Below are 26,068 nucleotides of genomic sequence, written 5' to 3' on the forward strand. Positions count from 1 at the left end.
TGCTTAACAGTTATACTCAATCCTGACGTGGAGTGAAGCTCTTTGTTTCAAAGGGACTGTCAGAACTGGCAGAGGGAGTACTGAAGGCGGCTTGCATTCAGGCGATGGGCGAGAGGGGGCAGTACAGAATAGCGCTCCCCGTGCCGGTGGATCCCAGCCACCCTAGATCTCTTACTAGAGGGCTCCCTGATGCCTTAAAGTGCACATCCAGTCCCTCAGAGAAAGGGTGCAAAGAGGTATGGAATGCAACCAGTGAACAACCCCCGCCCTGCTCCTCGCGTGCACGGGCTAATATGGGCAGAAGCGTTACAGGATCCTGTTGCTGATGGGCGAGAAATGGGCTGGACTGACCCAGGTGGGGGTGAAGACAGAAGCTGGAGGGTTCGGCCAGTCAGTTGGAAACTCCCCCACGAGCAGCCTCCTCATAGAGAGTTTAAACCTCCCCGGGATAAGTCAGGTCAGTTTTACAATTCAGGAAGGAATCATCTTTGGCAGAAGGCGTCGGCACTGGGGGTACCCCGGGCAATATTACATGGGCAATCTACTGGTAACATCTCGAAGTTGGTGCAATTGCTGGAGGGCAGAACTCGAGAACAAAGGAAAAATATTAGGGTTTGATGTTTTGGCAGGTAAACAATGGTGTTTACCAGATGGCAGTGTGGAGTTTGGGGGACAGAACCTACCTGTGTCTCTCAATATCCAGTACTTACTGCTGTCAAATGGTATTTTTGAGGTGATTAATGATCTTGAAAAAATATTATAAATCGTATAGGTTCTCTTTATAATTCTCCAGTGTGGCCAGTCCACAAACCAAACAAAAGGTGGCAATTAACAGTCGATTATTGGTGACTGGGTGCCCATCCACACCCTTTGTCAGCTGCGGGGCCTGACGCAGCTGGGCTGGGCGCACCCCTGCAGGAGCACCCGCCAGCTCTGGGACAGGCTCTTTGTGGTGCCTTTGCAGGAAGCAAACAGAAATCGCTTGGTTTTGCTCCCACGTGGAAAGGCATGCAATTTACATTTGCATGTCTTCCCCAGGGATATCGGCACTTGCCAACAACTGGTTGCTATGCTCTGTCTCCAAAGCTCGCTAAAACCACGCCCGGAGAAGGGGTTAAGATCTCTGGAAGCCCCCCTCCTGTGGGAGTCAAACTGCGAGGAAGTGCTAAGTGCAATTAGATAATTATTGCCACACATGGCAGATAGAGAAGGAAACACCCAAAGGAGCCATTTTACTGCCAGGGTGGTCCAGGAGCAGGCACACAAGGAACACAGTGGGTTTGCACACCCCATACTATCCTCAGGCTAACGGGCACTGTCGACAGGCTTGGGAGGCCTTTGATAAAGGTGGAAAAAGTCACCATATTAGTGTCCAATGGATAATTCCTAATTTTTAACTTGATGCCCAGGTTCTGATCCAAGGCCTAGTTCTGTTTTTTTGTTAGGATCTTGGAGAAACAGATGACTTTGACATCCTGATTGGCAGTGGTGATGGTGATCCATATGGACAATCAAGACTTGGACAACAACATGGTGGCAAATGAATCTTGTGAAGTTGGCAGCATTCAGAAGATGATGATTGAACTTGGTGCTACTGTGTTAATGCCACTTTAGGTCAACAAATGAAGAAAGTGGCAAGAGACTTGAGGCTATTGTTGCTATATTAAGCACTAATTGGTTAATTGGATATGTTCAAATCTTCCTGGTTAGAATGGTTGATCAGCTTCCTTCAATTTTGATTGCAATACATTGTATGGTTGGGGTTTTTTTTAAGATTTGATTGTATAATCATCTAAGAATGACAATCCACAACGAGTATGGAGACTCACCAGGACCGCACTCCCTTTTAACCTTGGAGGCAAGAGGTGACTGCACCACCACTTCAACGAAACCAGCCGAATCATGACCGTGGTCACAGGGTGGATGGTGTGGTATGTGCACCCACCCAATGAAAATAGGGCTGCTGGGCTGCTGAAGTGTAGCAGCTCCTGACTGCCTTTGCTCTCAGGGCTTCACAGCAGCTGGGGCCTTCGTCCAATGGGAGCCACTACTGACTGCAGATCAGATTTGGCTGGGTATAAATGGAGTCCCCTGGGGGAGCCATTTCAAGCTCTTCCCCTGGAACAACACACTGTGGTTGAGAACTCGTCCCTTGGGTTGGGACACTGCCCAAGGAAACTCCTTGAGGTGACCTGGGTCAGGATGCTGCCCTGAGCAGGTCCTCGAGGTTGAGAGCCCTCACTTGTTAGGTGAGTGATAAGAGCGTTTTGGATTGTCATTAAACCCTAGGAAGTTGTTCTGTTCTCTCAGACATTCAAACCTGTAATTTGTGGAGGGCTAGTTAATTGTGTTGATAATTAATTTTTGGTGGTTTGGGGTTTAATTTGAGAGTCTCTGTAACAGCAAGTTTTAGATTATTGCTGCAAAAATCATAAGAAAAATCACTAAAAACAAAACCACAAATCATGTATGTGAAGTGATACAGCTACAGACAGACCTGGAAGGATAGCTCTAATGTGATAATACCAGTTGTGCATTTTCAAAACACATAGGGCTGCCATATATTTTCATTCCTGTGACAGCGTATGGTGTATTTACTCTTCATTCTTCAGATATTATTTATGAATAAGCAGATCTGTTAACGCACACACAAATGCTGATTTACATTCCATCTCTAGATGAAATCCTGTTCACACAGAAATTAACCCTTATGGCCTGATTCTAATTTTACTTGTTATTCTTCCACTTGACCAAATTTATATTATTTCAGGTGAGACCAGGCTTTGGTGCTACAGCTTGAAATCAATGGTTATAAGCAGAGTATGGAATAATACTGACAAGTCCACCCTCTATTTTAATTCAATGCTTTAAATTCAAGGATTTATATATTCTCTACCTTGGCAAGAACATCTTCTTGGTCTGTTTTAACTCCAAATCTGGGAATACTGGAATTCGTTAGGCTGGAGCTGTGCATCAGTTTTTTGACTCCACTGATCTGAGACATTGGCCTCTTCTTTTTCTCCTTCTCTTTCTGCATCGGAGAAGGGATTTCAACCTCATGTTGTTTGTCTTCAAAAAAATGACGAAGAAGAGAAAAATTTTTAAAGGAATTTCAAATGTTACAAAATTCACTGTTGAGTTGCATCTTACAGATACTGTAATTCTTACAAAACTTTGTTTTATTTTTATGTTTGGAGATTTTGCAACAGGTGCTTCATATCAAGAGCAGTAAAAACATGAAACGATAAACATAAACCTCAGTATAAGCAGATCTCTGTTTCACAAATTGCCTCACACAATTGCTTTAAATTGCTTTAAATGTGACTTGTGACTGCCTGATTTCCATTTCTCCTGCATCCCTAGCACTGCAGAGATGGTCAATCCTTTCATTATAAAAATGTTATTACAACTGAAATCTAAACTTCCATTTTTCAAGAAAATTTAAAATCTCTTCATTTCCAGAAAAAACACTCTCTGAAATTCGATTCAAAAACAATCAAAATGGTATCTCATGTAAACCTTTACAAAACATTTTCAGGACTCAAAGGACCTAATAGTTTGAGACTGATCCTGTTTGCATTAAGACTTTGTACAACTCAAAGCCTTTGCCAGCCACATCTACAAGTAATTTCGATGTAGAGGCAGTTCACACCAGCTATGCAGTGCATTTCTGCACCTCCCAGAGTAAGTAATACCAACAAAAGGACTGTTTTGCCAAACCCCTCCATTTTACTGTGGGCTTTTGCCTCCATAGGAGTATCAGTGACATCACTTCATATACCTCATCAATGTATGTGCCAGCAAAACTTCAGATAAGGATTAAATTGAGAGTAAAGTATGTTTAGGCAATTGCCAGATGATTGCTGCAGAAACAGTCTGGGGGTGTGGACCACTGCAGACATCTGTGGTCCCAAAGAAACCCAAGTTAGTGCAACAAAAGGACTCTCCTGCCAAAACTGCTATAAATTTGCATTAATTTTTGTTCTTTTTGTTCATACTATATTTCAACATATTTTAAAGACACCCTCCAAATTATCTCTTCTTTGCTGAAATGTAGCTGCCACTTTTCTGGTCCTTAAGGAATATTCCAGCAAAACCAGGAAAATCCAGAACTGATTTTTCCAACATAGGACCCTAGCAAAAACTGATTTAAAAAAACTCCTTAGAACAAAAGAAATAAAATTTTAAAAAGAAAATTTGGGCTCTTTAAATAAATTTTTTCCTTCCTGCAATAGTCATTTTCAATAAAGACAGTGAAAACAGACAAGAGTAGCAAGTCCATTTCTAATTACCAGATTGTTACTGTGTTTGCTTCTTAACTTACTTTCTTTTTGCCATTTCTTTTTTTAATTACCCTTTAGCAGCCACACTGGACACAGCAAATTCCAAACAAATCACAGTGAACAAGAGACTGTGGAAATGTCACCAAGCTTTAGCCTGTGGCACCAAGTTCCCCAACTGCCCCCACCATACTTCACCACTCTCCTCATACGGACAATCAAGAAAAGGGGGAGGCGGAGCGCTGCAGCTCTTGACTGGTGCATACTGACAACAGATGAGGAGCAGTGACTCCTGTTCGTGCTTTGATGTTTATGGTTTTGGTCATATGCACAAAGTTTAGACCCATCAAAGGGAGGTTCATAAGCCAAGCTGTCAGACTAACTCAAGTGAAAGGAAGTGTCTGTCTGAACGACTTTAGATCTCCAGAGGAATTCCATGGGACTGCCTCTGCTTTTGTAACTATGAACACACAAGGCAAAGGATCCTGTGCCCATCTGAACATCCAGAAGACAGCTTGCCATTTTGACCCTGGTTGTGCTATGCTCATTGGCGGGTTCTCTTACATTTTCCATTCATGGGTAAACAGGTTAATGACACTGAAAAATAAAAATCTTTCATATTATTATACTCAGTGTAGGAGCCTTAATTCTTACACAAGGAATATATTTCTTGTCATTATTAACAAATTTATACATGTTGTACAGCCCTACTTGGGAAAACAATATATTTTTATTTTGAAGAATAAGAACAGAAAAACATGTTTTCTCATGACATCTCAACTTTCAAATGTGATAAAGCCTGTAGTAGTTCAGGAGATAGATTATGTACTAAAAAAATTATCCTGACTCATTAAAATTTTCTATGAAAAGAATGTCTTCCCTCTTCACATTATTGCTCAGAACCTATATACTTCAACTGCATATTTTGAAAATATTTAAACAATAACTCTGTAGATGAGATGTTTTCCCTGTTGTATTCCTCTTGTACCTACAATTTTAAATATCCTAGTTTTTCATGCAGCCACAAAAGAGCACCTGTGGCTCAGTAACTTAGAAGTGACTGCCTTTCCAGCGCTCTTTCTGCTCAAGACCAAGTTCTCATGTGAAAGGCTGACAGATGCACTCCCTTACCCTGTTAAAATGAGCCTTAAGTTTTCAAGTAAAAGCAAGCAGAACTGGTTATCTCAGCCATTTCAGCCTAAGTGGGTCATCTTCTCAGGCAACTGTACACTGTGACTTTCAGGGCTCCTGAAGCTGTGCAGTATTGCTTCTCCATGACAGATGTTTATCCCTTTCTTATTGTCAGAAACCCTGCTGTGTGCAGCACTACTGCAATCATGAGTGAACAGACAAATTAAGCGATCCATTTAGGATATGGTGACAAGCAGGATAAAATGTACTTAAAAAAAACCCCGCTTCTCTCAAAAAACCAAAAAGCACCAGCTATGGTATCTCACATAAGTAAAATTCTCCTGGCAGCAGTCTGTTCACATGTTGACTTAGTCATATTCACTCATCCGCTCATATGCAGGAAGGGAATACCAAAGCATCAGAACTGCGTGCTACAAGATTTTATGAGATTACTTGTGCTTGTGTGCTTCCAAGCACACTGAAACCACTTTGCAGTAACTTTCATGAGGGAAACAAGAGTGGAAGAACTCTTTTTAAAACATAATTAATTCATTATATATTAATTTCTTAATACAGTAGCAATATAGTAGTTGTAATGCTACATGAAAATATGTATAGAACTAATTACATTCAGAGGGAAACCACATGCACAGACTAATTGAGCTGTGATGAAATAGATCTAACATGATCTCTCTGCTCAAATGCTGAACAATGAGATACTAAATGTACAGTTTCTGAAAACAGAAATGCATATGGAAAGCTACTTTCATTTAAGCTCCATCACAGCCCAGAGAAATAAAAAACCAAAAGGCAAAAGAGTTAACTCCCACCACAGTCTTACCTAAGAACGTGTTCGATATATATTCTGAGACCTGATTGCCTGATCTGCTCATTTCAGACAGGTGGGTTAGCTCCCGGTTGAGCATTCTTTTAAACTGGAAAACAAAACAAAATTTAAAAAAGCAAACAATTAGCAATCAAGATGTATTTTAGCTAGGATGAGAAAATGCAGTCAACTTATAATTGGGAAAAGGACATTAAGAGAGCTTATTTTCTTATAAGTCACCAATTACTGCATTGCTCAGTGTGCCAAATAAAAGTTACCTTTAATAATACATTCTAACCATTAGCCACTGCATTTTCCTGCCATCTTGACATGCCATCAGCTCAGGAAGTCCCTGAGCTACAAAGACTAATCCTACGTTAGTCACAAGCCAAAGGCTCAGCTTTGATCTCAGACATATCTGTGTTCTAGCAAGTGCTCAACACATTTCTGAAAATTAGATCCATACTGCAAATACAGCTACATGTATTATGAACTACATGACTACACATTTTGAATGAACTATCAACCTCTACAGTGAGGTCTGATGTTTGTTGCCACTGTCAAATGTTTAAAAAAAAAAAAAAAATCAAGCTTGGGAAGCAGTAAAGTGACTGGTACAAAAATTCTAAGAGTATTTTTAAAAGCCTGTGTTTAAAGTTTTAACACTCGCTTCAGTGATGCTTGCATGCTTTTTCTTCTGTACACACAAAGGTGAGAAATTGAATTACTTAAGGCAAAAATTGAAGATCTCATGGAATGGCTTGTCTCCAGATGGTATCCAGAAACTCCAGCTTTAAATTAAACTAAATATTATGCATAGGAATCTTAATAAAATGTCAGAAGTTCACAAAATCACATTAGCTTCCAGGCATGTCATCAGTATATCCATTACCACTCCAATATTCTCTCATCCTTAATTTAATCCAGCTAGTTCACCAGATCCCAACTAAATAGGTCCTTGTGTATCTGGCTGTTTCCTAGTACACCCTTTTAGATGATGCCCACCTTTCTGATGCTGTTTTTGCTGCAGAGCAACACTACTAGATCACATTCCACACTTTGGAAGAAGGCCATTTAGCCATTACTGGTATGTACCCTTCAGGAACTCTCCTTAAAAGTTTCCCAGCTTTGAAAGGAGAACAAATTGGTGTTTGTTTGCACTATGCTTTTTCTGCAGCTACAAACAGGAAGGACTTTTTGGTTTTTTTCCTCCAAATCATAAATTTAATTGCAGGGAGTAGGTAGGGAGGTTTGTTACCACATACTGGGAATTTCTTGTGGAACTTACGGAGTATATGTTCTTTAAGAATTTCCAACTAAATATTTATTGTACAGATGTCCACAAAAAATGGAATGTGCACGACAGTCTATCCTAATGCTATGTTCCGCACTAGGCTGATGGAAAGCCTTGTCTTCCCACCTCCCATCACACCATAAGTTACCAGAACATAAAAACTCAACCATCAGCATGAAACCTGCAGTTTGTGTTGCTGATGAACATGGGTGCACAGTAAAACAACTCCCTCAGATTCTGCAAGGCCCTCCTGCTAACAGTGAAGTCAACAGGAGAAGCCTTTGGCTCTGAAGAACTCTAGCAGTGTGATCTCCTCATACTCTTTCACATGTTGCTGACACGACAGCAACAAGACTTCAATTTACATTTATTTGGAAAACATCTGGACTATGCAGGAGTTGAGAACTGGTTTGATTTTTTAATTATATGACAAAACCTTACAACCGTCATCCACATTGAAACTGATGAAGTTGAAGATCATAGGCAGACAGCAGTTTCTGATGCAGAACAATAATGCTTTTTGAGAACGTAAAATAACTCCAAGAGAGATGAACAGTGATCAAGATGTTCAGACATTTTTGTTGATTATACCCTGTTTCAGTATATCTGTTACTTAATCCTCTAATGTTTAATACCTTGTCCTTTGGGGAAAAAATCTTTTTTCTAAGAAAAAGAAAAAAACAAACAAAAATAAACTGAAAACCCCTACTTTTTCCTGATTTTACCCATTTCCCAAAGATTTAAATTGGACCCAAGTGCTTCAAAGAGCATCAGCATCAACTTTCCACATAATTATACGACACTGCACAGTTACTTTACAATGAAACTCTGCCTAACTCTCACGTGCCTCCCACAAGATCTTACTGCAAATCAGAGAAGTTTCCATTACATCTGTGAGTCAACACTGTTTCAGTCATCCAGCAGCCACCTCTTAACTGCTTGAAACTTGGCTAGACTGTCCATACTCCCATCACTTGTTCTCTCAGAAATAAGATTTAGCACTTTATCCAAAACAAGTCAAACAAGACATGAAACCACCTTGTCACTAATAGTAAATGTTAAACATTTTCAGTAAGAACTTAAAAAAATATGAATGCCATATACTTTCCCAGTTGAAGCAAATCAACAATAATGCCTCAAAACTCTTGTTACTAATAAACATTTACACCATACACTTTAATTATGATATTGTCAGCTCAGAATGGGGAGGAAGTAAGAGTTTTTTGGCTGATCTATGCATATATCATATTCTTCCTCAGAAAGAAAGATTTTTCCCATGTAGACACTAGGCATTGTTAAATTGGAAAAACAAATGACACATATATACCCCTTTGGAATATCACAGCCCTTGACTATAGTCTAGCAAATTCCCCCTGGAAATAGACAGGATATAAAACGTCCATTAAGCCAATTATACAGTTCTTCACTGATGAATAGATGTCACAGCAACAAAACAGTATGGTCTAAAAAAAAATGCTAAAAACTTTTCCTTATATAGAATTTTTTCATTTCATTTGTTTCTATTGATTTTAATGATTTTACTCTCAGCATGGGGGGTGCGGTGTGAGAGGGGAGGGAACCCACAACACAAACACAGGCACAATATTCAAGTAACATTAAAAAATCTCCCAAAGTGACAGAAGTACACATGCACTTTTACCTCCCTTTAAAAACCTAGGAAGTCTGATAGAGGGAGAACTGTAATGCATGAGAATAAAAAGTACATATGTTGATGAGACCAGAACAGTTTCCTAAATAGTGGTCATCTCAAGAAGAGGTTACAAATGAGGGACTGAGCTTGGTAGTTTAGGTCCTCATTACGTCCACACACGCCCAGTGTGTGCACATCTCTGCATATATATTACCTCAACCCAGGATAAATATACATAGCGTTTTAGGGGAAAAATATGATACTTTTCTGATGTCAGCAAAGGTACATAGGAAGATTTAGACAAACTTTTGCAGTAACCATGTTCCCAGATGGCAATCAGAGCACTGATACAATTCCGGGAAGTCTTTGTATCTATACTAGAAAGAAACTTGGACTCCAAAGACATAACAAAGATCAACTACAGTTAATTTATAGCCATGAAAAAATCTGGGCTGCATGCTTAGTATATATGGGGTTTATTGATTACACTTTAGAACATTTTACATTTTTTGCATAAAGTTCTTGACTCAGTAACAAAAACCTCAAGTAAATATGCAGGCTGCAGTTAGTTGTGCTGGGAGAGGAAGCATGCAGACCACCCTTGGTGTAGATGCCTTGTCCTAGTAGGGCCTCTTTCACCCAACATTTGGCACCAGCACAGAAGGTGTGAAGCTAGGGCTAGAAGGTCCTTCCATGCACCAAAATGTCCCATCCTGCCTGTGCTTCAGTTTGAGTGTTAATCAAGCTCCAAGCCCAGTAGAGGCTGGAATCAAAATGCTCAAGAGCACCCGAAGCCTTTCATTGTACTGGCTCCCAAACACACATGGCAACTGATCCCACTTTCAACCTTTCTGGCTGCCTCTTTTCTAAATCAAATTTATAAAAGCTTTCATGAATAGAATACATCCATGGAACATTCATTCAAGACTTGGAACATTAAACTTACACAACTACGTTTTGTTCTGAAATACCTATCAATGTTATTTTAAAAAAACATTTGTAACTCAGAATTATGAAAAAAAAAGCTATGTTATTTTACTGGATTTGCAAAGTCTTACATTCAACAAAAACAAGACAAGGAACTTAAAATAGGTCAGCCTTACAAATTAACATAAGGTTTCTGTTTATACTGTTTATCAGAGCAAAACTATCTTTGATTTTACAGACTCAACTAGGTTGGAAAAGACCTTGAAGATCATCTAGTCCAAACATTAACCTAACGCTGTTAATTTTAGCAGCATTCTTTATATATAAACAGCATTCTTAATAACTAAAGATGTGTGTTGGAAGCCCATGTGTTTAATTAAGGTCAGGCGCTGGTTTTTATACATAAGCTATAGGGAGGTGTGTATCTCTAAGCCTAATAGCGCTGCTCATTGTTTCAAGGAAAGATACTCAATGAAAGCTGGGATAGATACTCCACATGATCATTCTCTGAAATATAATTAACAGAAGATAATAAAGTACAGCCTGAAGCATACAGAAATTACCGAAATATATGTATAGTAAGGGACGTAAACATACATACTGATCTCTGAAACTAATGTTTCATTCTTCCCTAGAATTTCATAAATACTTTAAATCATTGTTTTGAATGTCAAAAAACAGTCTTTGCTTCTCTTCACATTTTTCCTATAATGTGTATACTGTGAGCTCAAAAAGCACTGTACTAAAATTGTGTTCAAGTACTATTTAGCTTCTTCAGTAAAATCACTGTCCATAGACAGTATAGGACACTGTCTGTAACAGAGGACTTTTTTCCCCCATGTGTAATCAATTACAGCTACCATGCTCTCTGCTGAACTTCAATTAGCAAAAACCATCCATTTTAAAGGCTAAACTGTAAGAGTGAACATTTTTGGAAGATAGGTGATTGACTTTTTCTAGCAGGAACATGACAGCAGCTGCCTGGAAATGCAGGAAATACTTCAAAGTAAATTAAAATAAATACCTCACTTTTAGCTGAATGGAAAGTAATCTCATCTTATTTTTTGGTAAACGAGAAGAGAATCCACCTAGCTAGCATAATGGGATCTAATTTTCTCACAGATGACTAATCAAAATCCTTATGAATATACTGTAACAACTGTGCATTAACAGAGAATGATCACAATGATCTGATCAGATTCAATGACCTAATGAGGGGTTTATATTTCTGTTTAAAAAAAAAATCTGTGATAAAAATAGGTATTAATACAAGCAAGCATAAGAGATTCAGTCATGTGTGAATATAATCCTTGTATTGTGTTTAGTCATTTAATTCAACACTTGCATTATTTAGTTTAAGAGAAATCAGGGTTTTTTTAAAAACAGGAGGATTTGGAACAATTATTGTATGTCAAGCATAGGGTGTTTCTTTTTTTCCTTTTTTACACACTTGGTAACAATTATAAAGGCAACATCATTTTTTTTTTAAGTAGGGTTAAAACAAAGCCCAAACATTATTTTGTATTAAGTGCATTTCAGTTCTGTATGTTGATAGGCACATTGATTTAATTCCTTGGTGCAAAACTTTTCCATAAAAGAGATAAAAGCTTAATTCCATTGTCTAGCAGTACTGCAGTTTCAAGCTAGTTCAAAGCTGCTCTACATAGTAACATAGATCAATATTAGAAGATGACAATTTCCAGTGTTTTAATCAATAAGCTGCCACACACAGAGTCTACCAAAAAATGCTGCTGGAACATACTGTTGATAATGTCACATTTCTTCAGATATTAAAACCAGTATGAGTCATACATTCACCCATTATCCTTAGCCTCTTTACTCATGCTCTCTCCTGTTGTATGGTATCTCAGTTTTTAGGGTTTTCTTTTCAAATCTTTTAATGTCTAGAAATACAGTTTTGTAGCAATATTTTATAAAAACACAAAATTCTTCTGAATTTCTTTGGCTTTAGACTTGGTCTGATTATCCACTGAAGCAACATTATTTTATAAGTCCCAGCACAGTTTCTAAGAAACACTGTATACTGTGTAGTTCCATTCTTATTGCTGAACAAAGGGTTGCTTTTCTGGTTTTTTACTTAATATTCCTATTACCCAGTTATATCAGCCACAAGTACTTATGTCATCCAGTGATCATGCAATCATGCACTGCAAATCAAGGTTCTTAGAAGGTAAAACAAAATCCTACCTTTATGTAGCCCCAAGAAACTGAGAGTAAATAGTTTGCCTCAGGCATTTTTGATTTTTTTTTCTATACTACTAATCTAAGCTAATCAGTTCTTTGCTATCTGATACTGCAAATGACTTCCAAGAAGAAAGACTCCTTTTCTCTCCTAATTCTTTTTGCTGATCTTCAGGTTCTCAGCAACTGTGTGCACAGGAGGCATACTGAAATGAAATCCAACCGCATGGTCTTCCGACTGTATAAATACCATTTGTAAAACTCCAAGCATTCAGAGGAAATGTTGAAGAGACGTATTGTACGAGCTGAAGTAGTATCTGAAGAGCTAGGGATATGCATATTTCCTGAATACCAGGACTTAATGAATAATGTATGTCAAGATGCTCCGCTGCTAGAAAGACTTGCTCTATCAATAGCTACCAAATAAGGACCTGAAGAGGAGCCACAAACAGTGCCAGTAATCCCTCCCATAGAGCCTAACTAGCAGCCAATAGAATGTCACCCTAAAAGATATAAATCTGAGGGGCTGGTGACATGATGTACAGTAATTTCCCATTGGCCAGCGCTCAGGACTCTCCTGGGCATGGGGTATTTCTTTTTTTTTTTTTTATGGCAAATGCTATTTAATAACCGCATCCTTGTCTGCAGCATTTGTACACCGGTCAAAAATAATTAGGTTAAGGTCTCCTCATTTCAGCAATATTTACCAGCTCTCTTCAATGGATACACTGTCCATTTACATTAAGAAGTCATTAAAAATAGTATTGTGTATATTCATGTGGATTACTAGCAGTTTTAATTTTTCATATGGAAGGGAAGTATATTTTGAGGTTTTTTGTGAAGGAAAATCAGAAATAGAAGTATCAGGTTTCTTGAGCTATCTGTGATGTACTGTAACAATGAAAATGAGTCGACAATGTGTTGACTCAGAGCATTAAATAAAATACCCCACCATCTGCCATTCAGAGACCAAAACTTAAAAGGAAGAACGCATTATCCTGCACCACTATTGCAAATTTCTGAGTCTTTGTTGTATCAAAAGAAGGGAGAGTTTCCCAATATGACAGTAGGAAAATGTCTAAGGGCAAACTGAATGAGGTGCAGTGTTCAGTGTAAGCCCACAGTGCTGATTCACTGGAAGATGCTGACTGACAGCAGTCATAATGGAGGTTTTGGCTGAAATGGTTTCTACTTCTGAGTGATGCTACACAGCAATATCAGCAACATTAAGTGCTCGAAAAAAAATTGAACCTTCAAAAATCAAGAGAGCAAAACATGATATTAACAAATTTCTTCCTTACAGCAGACAGATGTATAGCAATGTGACAACTGGATACAGTCAAAGATCATCCAGCACTTATGTATTTTCATATGGAAAGCATATTGTTTTCCTTAAAATAGGTAATATAAAGACATGTGAATGAACACATTACTGATGCATTTTCTATATGCTATGCAGTTATACCTTTCCTGGATCTATACAGGTAAATGAATATAAAACAATTAAGCTTTGAAAACAGACCCAGGTTATTAGAGACTCATCAAGACATTAAAGTAGCCTAAAAAGTATTTCTGGAAAATACTATTCCTGATTCTTCCAGATCAGCTTTGTAACACTGAATATACAGCTTGTCTACATTTGTGTTGCATTGTTTTCTGATCACCCACAAGAGAGCACTGCTGCCATCTACCCAGCATCAGCACCAAGATTGAAAATATGCTGCTTCTCTTCAGAAGGCAATTTCAATAATGACTTAGAAAGTGGTAAAATAACAGCCATTATACTTCTGGCTACTTAAGAAGTGAAGCACGCGGGTATGAAAGTTCAGCTGCAATAAGTAGTATGAGCAGTCATTTTAAAGTCAGGTTGTAAAATCACTTCTCTTACTTTATTACTTTAAAGGCCTGTTCCTCTCTATATCTTATTAAGAACTGTCCCCAAAAGCACAGAACTTGTTTCAGATAAGGAACATTTAAAATGGCTGCTATGTAAGTTACACTAGTTGTTTAGCATGCATTAAAAAAATCCTCCTTGATTTTTTTTATTCACCACCAATGTATGAGACAGACACATTCATAAGAATTACTGAATTATAGTTCATTGAATTTCTTGAAGGATGATATTTATAGAGCTATTAGCTACATAATTTTAATATAAAACCATGAAAAAACATTTTTCTCCAGTGTACATACACGTTGCAGTTTATTTTAGCTGCGTATTAACTACACTGATAATAGAAAATTACACTTGACAGCTTATTAATTTCCATGGTTTTTCTGAGACCCATAGTCTCAACCTCATAAAACTACAAATTGCTGTGATATAACTTATGAGTTCACTGACTCAGAAAGCACATCTTCTGATTTTGGCTACATTTAAAAGTATGAGCTTAGAAATTTATAGTTGGGAAATTCACACCAGCACTGATACACACTGATCATTTCGGCTGATTTTCATCCTCAATTCCCAGGTTGGAATGAGTGAATAATTAGCTTTAGAGGAGGTTATGGTAGATAGATGAGTGCACAGCAAACAGCTGCCACACAGAACTGAATATCTAGAATAATTCAAGATAAAAAAAATAGAAGTTAGAGATAAGTGGAAGTCCAGCAATGTGAAAGTGAAATTCTTGTTTTCATACACACCTACATACATGAAGATAAAACATGGGGAAGGGAGAATAATGACATTTTCCACAATGGTTCCAATCGAGTAAAGAAGATGGAAGTGAGAAAGATGTAATTTGAAATGGCAGTAACTGAGTAATTAAATAATTCAGAAAAAAGGAAGTTTTTAATGAGCACTGTTGTGTGTTTTGAAAGAATCAAGAACAACGACCTTGAAAGGCAGAAAGATGATGAAGTCCCTTAATACCCACAGGAAATGTTAGCCATTATTTAATCAACAAGCCTGGACAACTTTCTCCACAGGAATCATAAAAAGACATGGCAGAGATCCCAGGAGCTATGATGTTCAGCTTTAGCAAATTTTGGGAGACTGCAAAAATGTTAATTTTGTGCCAATTAAAATTTGCAAGCAGGATGGCTGGGTAACTTCAGGCCACTTTACAAAACATCAAGCCTGGGTAAAATAACGGAAAAGCTGAAATACACATATTCTAGGCATTTGTTTGAGAAAGAACTAAGACACATGAATACAGTTAATACCAGTTAGTATCATTTTATTATTGGTCTGAACATGCAATATTATTGGATTGTTGTAGGGCATTTGATTTAGTACTGTGTAATATTCTGCCACAGCACTCCCAATGTTGAGAGAAACACATTAAATGGGTTGAAGAACCTGATTACTGACCCATTTCTAACCACCAACAGGTTGTCTTCATCTAATGGGACAATTTTAAGTCAGTCTCTGCAAGACCTGAGACTATTTTACAGTATTCAGTTTTGTCACCGGTGATCTGGAATTAAGTCACTACTATGAAAAGTTCCAGAGAACGGAAAAATTGGCAGGAGGCAGAGATAAACTATGAGGAGGTGGAAGTCACCAACAGCAGCCTCACTTAGTACGTTGACACCATTCATGTAAACTACAGTTTAAGGAATTTAACTGTAAAGATACCTGGCAATAAGGAACACAGGCTATGAGTACAAAATGGTGGACTATGCTGAAGAAAGCAGAAACCTTGAAGAGTTTATAGTCACAACAGGACATCTCGTAGTCATACTATGACCCCCAAAAGTCTGCATCTTGTGGTGCTAAATAAGAAGAGAGATACTCTAAACACACAGTTCTGGCAACTCCAGTGATGGATTAGTGCACACAGCTTTAGTGTCTGTTTTCATAAATACTGTCATGTACAATGTGTATGGAAAAGATTACAAACCTTATTCAGAGGATAGAGAAGATTTTTTTATAATAAAAGAAAAAAACTCAGGCAGTTGTAGCTTAAAATGAATATGGCTACTGTGTAGAACCATGACAGAGGAAATACAGCATAAGAGACCTGGTTCACTAGCACCAAGGAAGCAATAAGAAGCAATGGAAGGCAGTTGAAACTACCTCAAACCAACTGAAACTAACTCAAACTACAAATAAGTCATGTGGTTTAACAATGGGAGTTATTAAATTAGCATACACAAGCAGTGAAGTGGTAGATCCTCTGCTGCTTGGTATCTTCAAAACAAGAAAAGCAGTCTTTTTGGAAGGTGTATTTTAGCCAAGTGCAAGTCACATATTAGTCAAGCACACATCAGTGAGTTCAGCACTTCTACAGTCATGTGCAAATTAGCCGAGACACACAAGAGATCCAGTAATCCATCTGGCCCCATGAGTCTATGACAACTCAACCTATCTATTGCAGATGTCCATTCTAGAAATTCTACCTTCTAAATAACATGTATCACAAAAGCTGTTTATACATCTACGAATGTACTCTGCTTTAAAGCAACTTCAAGAATTTAAAAGCTGAGCATTTATGATGAAATGAGGATTGCAGTGAGTTACTTCAAACGTTCTTATAATTGAAGCAGTAACCTCCACCTCTGTGCAGACTTCTGGAGCTGTCAGCACTCATACTAAATCTACTTCTTGGTTCTCTGTAAAGCTCTGTACCATTGCCATAGTTAGAAAAGAATTACTATTGACCTACATTTTATTGTCCTTCAACAAGCATGTGAAGAGTTTCATTATTAGGTTGCTCTTTTTTTATCATTCCAAGTGCATGCAAAGTTATGCACATTTCCCCAATATTAGTGAGGTTTTCATCCTTTTATTTATCTGTCATATTGATGATCACGACTTGCCAGAGGGACCTATAGCCTGTAAACCACTGCAGAGCATACAGACTGGACCTGTGGAATACAAGACATTCAAGGAAAGCTTGTTTTTCCTCAAGATTCGGAATAGGACTTCTGATATAGAAACACATTACTGACAGGGACAAGGAAGAGAATTACATCCTCAGCAACCTGGGAGAAACCTTGATACTCTGAAATAATGTATCTGTGTTCCTTTCTGGCTCTTGTTAGTAAGCAAAGATTCCTGATGGTTCAGTCAACAGGAAAGGAAGACGGCAACGTTTCATGCTTGAGGAAAAGGATTGGAAAAAGACTGAAGGGCCACTTTGTTGATGCAGCTGCAGCACTTTTGAACTGTCCCACAGGAGACTTACAATCTTCGTCTTTCCTTCCACAGGTCAGTAAGGGGTAATATGGGAGCTCCAGCAGAAACATGCTTAGCTTTGAGGGCAGGAGAACAGTGCTTCTTAACTCTCAACTGCAATCCCTGGATTGACTATGAAGCTTCACTAGGAACCTTCAAAGAGATGTCTGAGCATCAATCCTGAATGTAAGTGTGCTGAACATAGTGCATATTTTCTAGTAAGCAGCAAAAAGTAAAACAAAGAGGAGGACAGCTAAACCCATCACTTATTTTAGTTTTCAAGGCTGTATGCATTATAAACAGGAACAGACGAAGATCTCATGAGCCGAATAAGCAGCCTGTCAAAATATCAAAAACATTTTTAGACCACCTCCACACACCGGAGAACAGCAATAATCACCGTGTCAAATCCAACTTCTGCTGGTCAAACACGACTTTTTTCACAGCATTAGCCAACTCCGGCATTTTTGCTGGCATGTTCTCTAGCAAAAGCCTCCCCACAAAGTGGAAAGTCTGCTCAGTGCTGGAAGACCACAGCAGAGAAGAACGGTCGTTTCATCCAGCAAGCATGGGCTCAACTGAGCCAAAACCCAGAACTGGTCTGGAGGAAGCAGAAGGACAGCTAGGGACAAGGAAATTACACTGAATCAACCAGCCTCACCAAACTTCTCTGGGTTCTACCTAAGACTCCCTAAGTGAAAGAAAATTTAGAATTAAAAAAAATGGGAATTTCACAAATACAAGGAGCTTTTTCCAGCTGCAGCAATGAGCTGCTACACACCAAGTGAGCAGCATGGGTTAAGACAAGGTTGGGTTTTACACTAATATCAAGAAGAGATGAACTCCACTGGTGGCTGAAAACTGATGGCAGTAATTGAAACAAATCCCTCTTCTGAAGGAGTCTCAGCTTTAAGGATCCTAACTGTAGCATAATTATGCTGCATTAAAAAGGCTTTCCTGGCAGCCTTCTGCTTGTCAGAATTACATTCATTAAACAAGATGGAATAGCTTAAGCTGTATCATTTACAGATCTTTGTGTTTGGGAATATATAATTCTCATGCATCAAATATGAGAATTTTATGTTTCTGAGATGACAACATTATTCTGAACTATTTCAGGGGGAATATGTAGTAAAACCAGGAGCTGAGTTGTTTAATAAAGAGTTTTTATTAATTTAAAAAAAAAACTTTCTGGTAAAATACATAATTCAGTGTTTGTATTTACTGCCCTCTAGCGATAATATAAACATTAGCTTTGAATGTATAGGAACAGATTAAACTTTCCAGACCAGAAATCTCAATGTGGTCTACTAATTTTCAACCATACCACAGCAGGGTCTTTACGGGTATTCTCTAAAACTGCAGAATTTTCAATAGACACTCCTGAGCAACTGCACAAGCAACAAAAATTACACCCTATTTCAACGCATGTTTTGGGGACCACTGGCAATCTTTAAAGATGTAATATCCACCTGCAGTTTTCTTGCAGGAATTCTACATAGAGTATGCATATAATGGCTTCTAAAAAAAAAAACCCCTGCAGTAAATGGAGTTTAGTTTCAACAAATATTTTACTGTTTACACTATTTTTCTATATATTTTCTCCTGAATTCAATTCTGTCAAAATTATGTAAATTACAAAAAAGCTACTGTTGAAAGCTACTTTAGATCAGAGAAAAGTGGATCAGGGTGTGATGACAGCTGCGCTGATGACAGCAGATTTGAGGAGGCAGTCTCCCTAGCAGAAAGCAGAGATGGATAACTCAGGTAGTTATCTCTCTATCCTGCCTGGCAACTGACAAAAATCAAATGTGTAACCACAATCCAGTGGTTTTGACCATGAAATTACTATTGCAAACAGTACCTGATGTGAGCGGAAGGCTTTTCAAGTTTTGCCCTAAAAACACTATTGAAAAAATATTATACCTTTACTTGGATATATAGATATAGCTCTCACATCATAAAAACCACAATGCATACCATGTTTTTATACATGTTAATATGCATCCACAGCATATTGATACAAACATACATTATGTCTGCATCACAACAGGAGTAGTTGTGAAACAGACCAGAGTTATTTATAGCTCTGGCCTGGAAATGCTTCAAACAAATATCCTGGATTAAGGCAGTATTTTTTAAAATCATACTTAAATTATTCTGATGTTAGTGGAAATACCTACTCCACTCAGTTAAGTCATCATATCAGCATGTTTCTCAACAGACAGTAAACTGTTTTGCTCGAAGTTTATATCTATAAAACATGCTGGCACACAAATCAAATGTGTGCTCTGCTTGGACTGAGCATGAGCTCAGGCAACCTGGCACAAACTGTGAGATTTCCTATTTCATATTTTTCATATCTACTTCATATGCAAAAATCCACTGTATTTATGCAAGCTATTTTAATGGCAGGCTTCACTTGACACTACTCCTCCAACTAACTTTGTAGGAACAATCTAAAACAAGTCTTTCAAAACAGCTCTGGGAGAAGCCACAAAATACTGCCACAGGAGGGCCCTAACTTGGACTTTTATGATGATTCATTTCCTTACAGTACCCTGGAAGCAATCTGTTAGGTTTACAATAATACTCATATTTTATAGAAACTTATTTTGATTGAAAAGTGGAAAATAAAATAGAAGTTATTTAATTTTCACTTCCAGGACTTGCCCCAACGCACCTCTTACATGAGCTGCTCAGGCTTTACAGTGACCAAAGTAGTTCGATAGTCCAACAGAAGACCCACTCCCTGGCTTTCCAACCTCCTTTTCAGAACTGTCCCCTCTTGGAAGAGCAGAACCAAGACCTGTTACATATGGAAGGTAAAACACATTTATTCCCTTTCCCTTAATGCTTGCATTATGTAAACTCTATTCATATGGTTAGTTGTACAGGACAGTGAGATAGCCATAACAATTCCAAGACTAAAATAAGAAAGATAAACAAGTGAAAAATAAATCAGATGTGGGACAAAAGGATAAAACTTCCTCCTTAAAACTGCATCCATGGATAGCATAGCAACCCATTCTTAGTCAATCTTTTTGTCCATTTTTTCTTAGAGGCTGCTGTTGGAGGAGATCTGCTACTGTCATTTCTGGTCTTCCTCAGCAATTCTTTCTATTACACACATCCATTCCTGTCTTGGGAACAATAGTGACCAAAGAGCTGAAGTGCTGATATCACCTTCACCCCTTCCCCTTACCAGCGAGGAAAAATGCATCCTGCCTCTCTGCCTCCTCCAGGCAAAGCACAGTGAGAAAGCCGGGTGGAAATCTCCACCTCAGATATAGTATAAACTATACTGTGTGGCTGTATTTTTTATTTCATTGAGCTGCCACTTTTGTCATACTTTGAACGTGGACATTTTCCAAGCAATACATTGATTCTCAGTCCCTGATTCCCAAAGTGCAGCCCCAACCAAGGATGTTTTGCCAGGGCAACTAATATGTAAAACTGGCAAGTTTTGATGTAAGTGGAGGCTCAGGGCTGCTCCTGTGCTCCTCAGCAGTGAGCTCCTATGCTTTATAAACACTTTAGCATGCTTTACAAGATGCAAAGAAGAAAAGATAATCTGACTCCAAAGACCAGTGTGATCTGGTATACACATCTCCTTCACGTGGCTATGCCTACTTCAGCACAGCTGTACTGAGATTTTCAGTCCACAGACATTTAAGAAAAGAAGAGTAAACATGTCAGAGGTACTGCAAAGATGTAACATTTCAATAATGGACCTAAAATTATGCAATACCGTTGTTGAAGGAATGCTGCTGTTAATAAAAAATATTGTGCTATGGACATACATGCACTCTTAGCTTCAGTTACCTGCCTATGCCCTGCAGCACAGGAATTCAACTTGTACGTGCTATTCCAGCTACAGCAACTGCAGATGCCTTTTCTACAACTTATTTGCATAAGTAAGATTTACAAGTTACATCAGTGTTAACACCTCATAAGGATACTGGTATTATGAGATAAGAACACAATGAAGTTTAAGCCTTTTCCAAGACAACTTTCGGTAAATTCATAAAGGTATTCACACTAAAGAAATGGCAAAAGTGATTTTTTCTAATATCAAAACACTCCTCTGAAAACAAGTATTTTGTCATTTAAGTATAATGAAGAGAAACAGTATTTTTTTTTTCTAAAATATCTTTGTAGGAAATTCTAACAGTTCCCTTACTGAATAGAAAAGATTTGGCTTTAAACATCTGACAAAGTTTTTTGTCCTTTTCCTAGCTCATATCTTGTTAACATTTGCCTAGTTAACTGGCAGCCACATCCGACATAGTAGGTAAAAGATACGAGTAAAAAATTCCAGCTTCCCACCAGTTACAAGGACAAATACTGCACTTATTCCTTGATCACTCCACAGATCTCATGCAACTCCCAGGCTGTTACTCACAAACAATTTAAAGATATCTAGAAAGAAAAACTTCTGCAGTTTTCCCCTCCTTTTGTCCTTTATGAGGGTTGTCTTCCTCAACATGTGTGTGAATAAGAAATAGGTCTGTAAAAAAAGGAATATAAAATGCAGAACCATCTGGGTAACTTTTTAAATATATATGTATGTATATGCCCCCTGCAAGTAAATATCTACCCCATAAATATCTACTGTAGCATAGCCACAAAAGAGCTTTGTACCCACATTATGCATTTTTGCAGACAGCCATGTCTAACAAATGTGCAAAGAGGAGCAATACTTCACTCAGAGCTGTGATGGCACACTCTGCCTAAGACTGATACAGCCATACAAGCAAAAGCTGAGCTTTACAGGTATTGCCTGTTTCACACAGAAAACTGGCTTGCTCTGTAAGGACAAAAAACAGCTTCACCAGTATTGGTAGATTAATCTTACTTCTCCTGTAATGTGACATTCTTATTTTAATGAGGTGCTCCTACTGTAGACCTGGCCAAGCACATGCTTTAACAGTTCATCAAAAATCTTGTTGAATGGTTGCCATTTCATACAAAAAGGAGTATTTTAATCATCTTTTTTAAAGCTACAGTCATGCTTAACATAGATACTGTTCTTGTGAAAGAGCAAAAATTATGACTTTCTTTGCTAATTCTAATATATATGAAAACCAAATATGAACCAACCTATTTCCTATCCTTGTAAATACTACTGCTCAGTTTACAAAAAAAAGACAGAAGGTAAAAGCCATCCTACCAAAAAAGCAATGCTACTATAGACAAAACCAGAGAATTGTAGACTGCAAAGTAACTACTAACACTACAATGAGATCTGTATAGCTTTGATATAAACACGCCCTAGCAAGTGCCTGTAAGTCATCCACAGTAGATACCAACAATTTGAAAGCAGACTGCAAGTTGTTTCATGCAATTTTGTTGGTTCAGACTCCAACTCTTATTAACTATGGCTGTTGTACTCCTAAGGTGCATGTGATAGTGTCACTGTTCTTTCAAGGAAAAAACTCAACAAGGCTTATTCACAAACTAATATTCATTCCAAAGTGTTCTTCACACCTTTCATTTGATTATTTAGATGCTCTAAATCTATGTAGGTTCACAAAAAATTAAGATATCCCCATCCATAACAGGAGAAACAACCAGTCTCATCCACTACACCCCTGTTTCATGCATACTGAAAAACACACAAAAATGTAATGTTGCTTTTTTTTGGTCAAAGTGAGCACTTTACCCAAATGCCTCTAGGTCAATTTAAGAAAACAAGCACGAAACCAAAGTGGTTTCCAGTCCCACTGTTAGGTGTACTAGGAGGTTGGGTTTACTGGTACACATGAGATGGAGACAAGATAACAAAACCAGGCCAAAGGCAGTTCTGTAGTTTCCTGAATTGCATACTTATTACCTGTGAGATCTAAACCCCTCTTAAAAGAAGTCTAGAAGTCTCAGTATTTGCATGAGGAAGCTTGTGGTATATTCATGTTTCCTTACTCAGTGTCTATTGACCCAGTAATTTACCTCTTATCCAAGGATAAGGATCTTTTTAGGTGCTCACTTGTGTCGTGGTGACAGTACGCAGCAGGGTGCTGCTGCACTGGGATCATGCAGAGATCATTGCTCCGCTCCATTGCCTGGTGCTCTGTTCACCATCTGTGGTTGTCTGCATACCTGGTTGGGGTTTGGCAGGTTCAGACCAGGCCACGCTGGGGCGGCTTTTGCAGAGTGCTGGTAAGGACAAGTGGCACACCCACGCCAGATGAAAAACACTCCTCACCGCCCCATGCCAACACAGATGGCCTCCTTGGGCTTTGGCAACCCTGTTTAACCTTGTGGTGGAGCACAGCAGGTGAGTGCTCAGACTATCACAGCCAAGTCTCAACTGGGCAGCAACCAGCAGCTAAGAGGCAGCTGGAGAAATGGACTGTTAGCATCCTAGCTACTAGAATTTCCAGGTAGCTCAGGAGAGCATGCTCTTGGAAACTGAAAGGATCAGGATAAACGACGGAGGGTCAGGAGATGCAACCAGATGCCTGATTCTTCCACAAGTGTAGACCTGCAGTGTCACTAGCCTGTGAACATTTTGTTCCTTCCCACCTCACACCATGGACTGTTGCGAGACAGGGCCATTAACCAAGAACCACTCTTGTGCGGTATGGCTCACACACCCTCCAGGCTGGAGCTGGTTCTCCTTTTGACAGCTCAGAGCCCACGGGCTACACCCAGAAGCCCTCAAAAACATGGCTGGTTTTGCACTAAGTTTTATTTAAGGTAGTTACAGGGAGCTTCTGAAGCACAACTCCTACACCTGTTAGTCTCCAATAGTCTCATCACAACAGCCAGAAGAATTTTGTAGGAGCACTCTCACCTGGGTGTATTTTGCTGCTTGTTAGGAAATGAAACTAACACCAAACAAGGCATCAAAATTATCTCAAGTCATACAACACTTAAGAATATAAACATTATGCATTTCTCATTAACTTTGTAGAACTGGATTTCAGGTAAGAGGCATCCCTTCAGTAATCCTCCATCTTTTTTTACAACTGTTTGCATTATTCACAACTGATTGCTCAAACATAGAAAACATTCTTATGCTAACTTTTTTAGAAGAATAAATAGTATGGAATATACAAATAGATATCAGGGTTTACTTGTCACATCAATGTACTCACCTCTCAGTAATGTCACAGGGGGTTGCTCCTGGTCAATCCCAGTTTGACAGAGGACCAATAAATTAATACTTACAAGGAAACAATTTTATTGCTAAATTGGTATTTCCTTTGAAAATGCTAAAATGCAGCCTTGTATTTAGCAATTTCTAGTATGTACTGTAACACCATACAGTAATCATCTTTTCTAAACACTGCTTTTATTCATGGTTTATAACCAGTGAATTAATATGCTTTAGCTTTGATAATTTACGTCACTTATGAACTTATACAGCATAGCAAAGCATTAAAGATAAATTTCAAATAAAATTTAAGACATGTTTATCAATGATAACCCACCATCACTTATTTTCTCTTCTGAATACTAAACTGAAATGAATCCTGCAATTCATGGAAAATTTAAAACCAAAGGTAGACTAAGAACCATGAAAATAACATCACATACTGGAAACTCATTAGGCTCCACTAACAGAAGAAAAGTACATCATTAGATTGGGGTATATTCTCTGATGAACCTGCAATATGGATACAAAATTCTATTAATTACTGCTTAATTTACTGCTACATATGTACAAAGCATGTCCCTAGTTTTTAAAAACCAAACAAGCTGCTGATTTTTAGATTCTTTTCTCAGCACGTGTTAGGTGACTCGAATTCCCCATATTGCCTAGTCCATTGTAAGCGCAACATAGTTTTCCTGACTAGAATAAACATTTGCCTTGTCTATTGTTCAGTGTACTGCTGTATTAATCACCTCATATTAAAATAAAAATATAAATACATAAAGTCCCAATTCTTGATTAGAAAATTTTCCAAGAGCAAAATGACTATGAAGCAAAGCTGAGGTATTTGTCAGTCTGCAGACAGACTCCTTGAAGTGCCCTGGTAGTCAAAAGGTACAAGTCAAAATGGATCTTATCACTTCCAGTGCTACCACCTATGAGCAAGCCACCCAGCAAACACAGCACAGGTTGGCATGACTCTTGCCATTCAAAGCTACATGCATTGGCAAAGGCAAGAGACCACTGCCAGGCAGGACATGGAGTGAAAAGACAGACTGGAGAACAGATAGATTTGTGTAGAGCATGCTATTTCATGATAGCCTAGACACTGTGGAAGGAACCAAAAAAAGACAGAAACAAACCCCAGATGACTCCTCCCTCAAGTGTAATTAAGGCACATTTTCATACTTGGGCACACTATTCAAATGACAGGGTGTAACAAGATGGAAGACCAACACCTGTCTTCTCATCCTCCACTCAGGTCAGTCAGTCAGCTTTCATTTTCTACAACTGGGACATTTTTCAAGATCCAATGATAATTGCAAGAACAAACCTAACACCCCTATGTACATCAGCATGTTTTTATTTATACCACATCTATAGAAATCTGAAAGACACATGAGCACAGGAATAGTATCTACCTGGAAAGACAGAAAATACACCACAACATAGTTAAATTCTTTTTCTTCCTGCAGTTCTACTTTATCCTAACAGCACAGTTTTATTTTATATTGTTATATCATTCTTATAACC

The 26,068-nt window shown here is 38.3% G+C and overlaps 1 protein-coding gene across 9 annotated transcripts in view; it reads right to left on the reverse strand.

Moving 5' to 3' along the window:
- The window catches only part of PDE4D (phosphodiesterase 4D), a 422,326-nt gene that overhangs the window by 14,294 nt on the left and 381,964 nt on the right, over positions 1 to 26,068 (reverse strand). For 8 of the 9 annotated variants that reach the window (XM_074811999.1, XM_074812000.1, XM_074812004.1 and 5 more), the window contains 2 exons: positions 6,253 to 6,346; positions 2,897 to 3,069 (listed from right to left, as the gene is read on the reverse strand). In XM_074811999.1, the coding sequence (XP_074668100.1) occupies positions 2,897 to 3,069; positions 6,253 to 6,346 (267 nt within the window). Of the gene's footprint in view, positions 1 to 2,896; positions 3,070 to 6,252; positions 6,347 to 12,317; positions 13,168 to 26,068 lie in introns of those variants that run through there. The other variant, XM_074812009.1, reaches the window with a different exon arrangement.

This window comes from Strix aluco, chromosome Z, assembly GCF_031877795.1.
Source record: "Strix aluco isolate bStrAlu1 chromosome Z, bStrAlu1.hap1, whole genome shotgun sequence".
Lineage (NCBI taxonomy): Eukaryota > Metazoa > Chordata > Aves > Strigiformes > Strigidae > Strix > Strix aluco.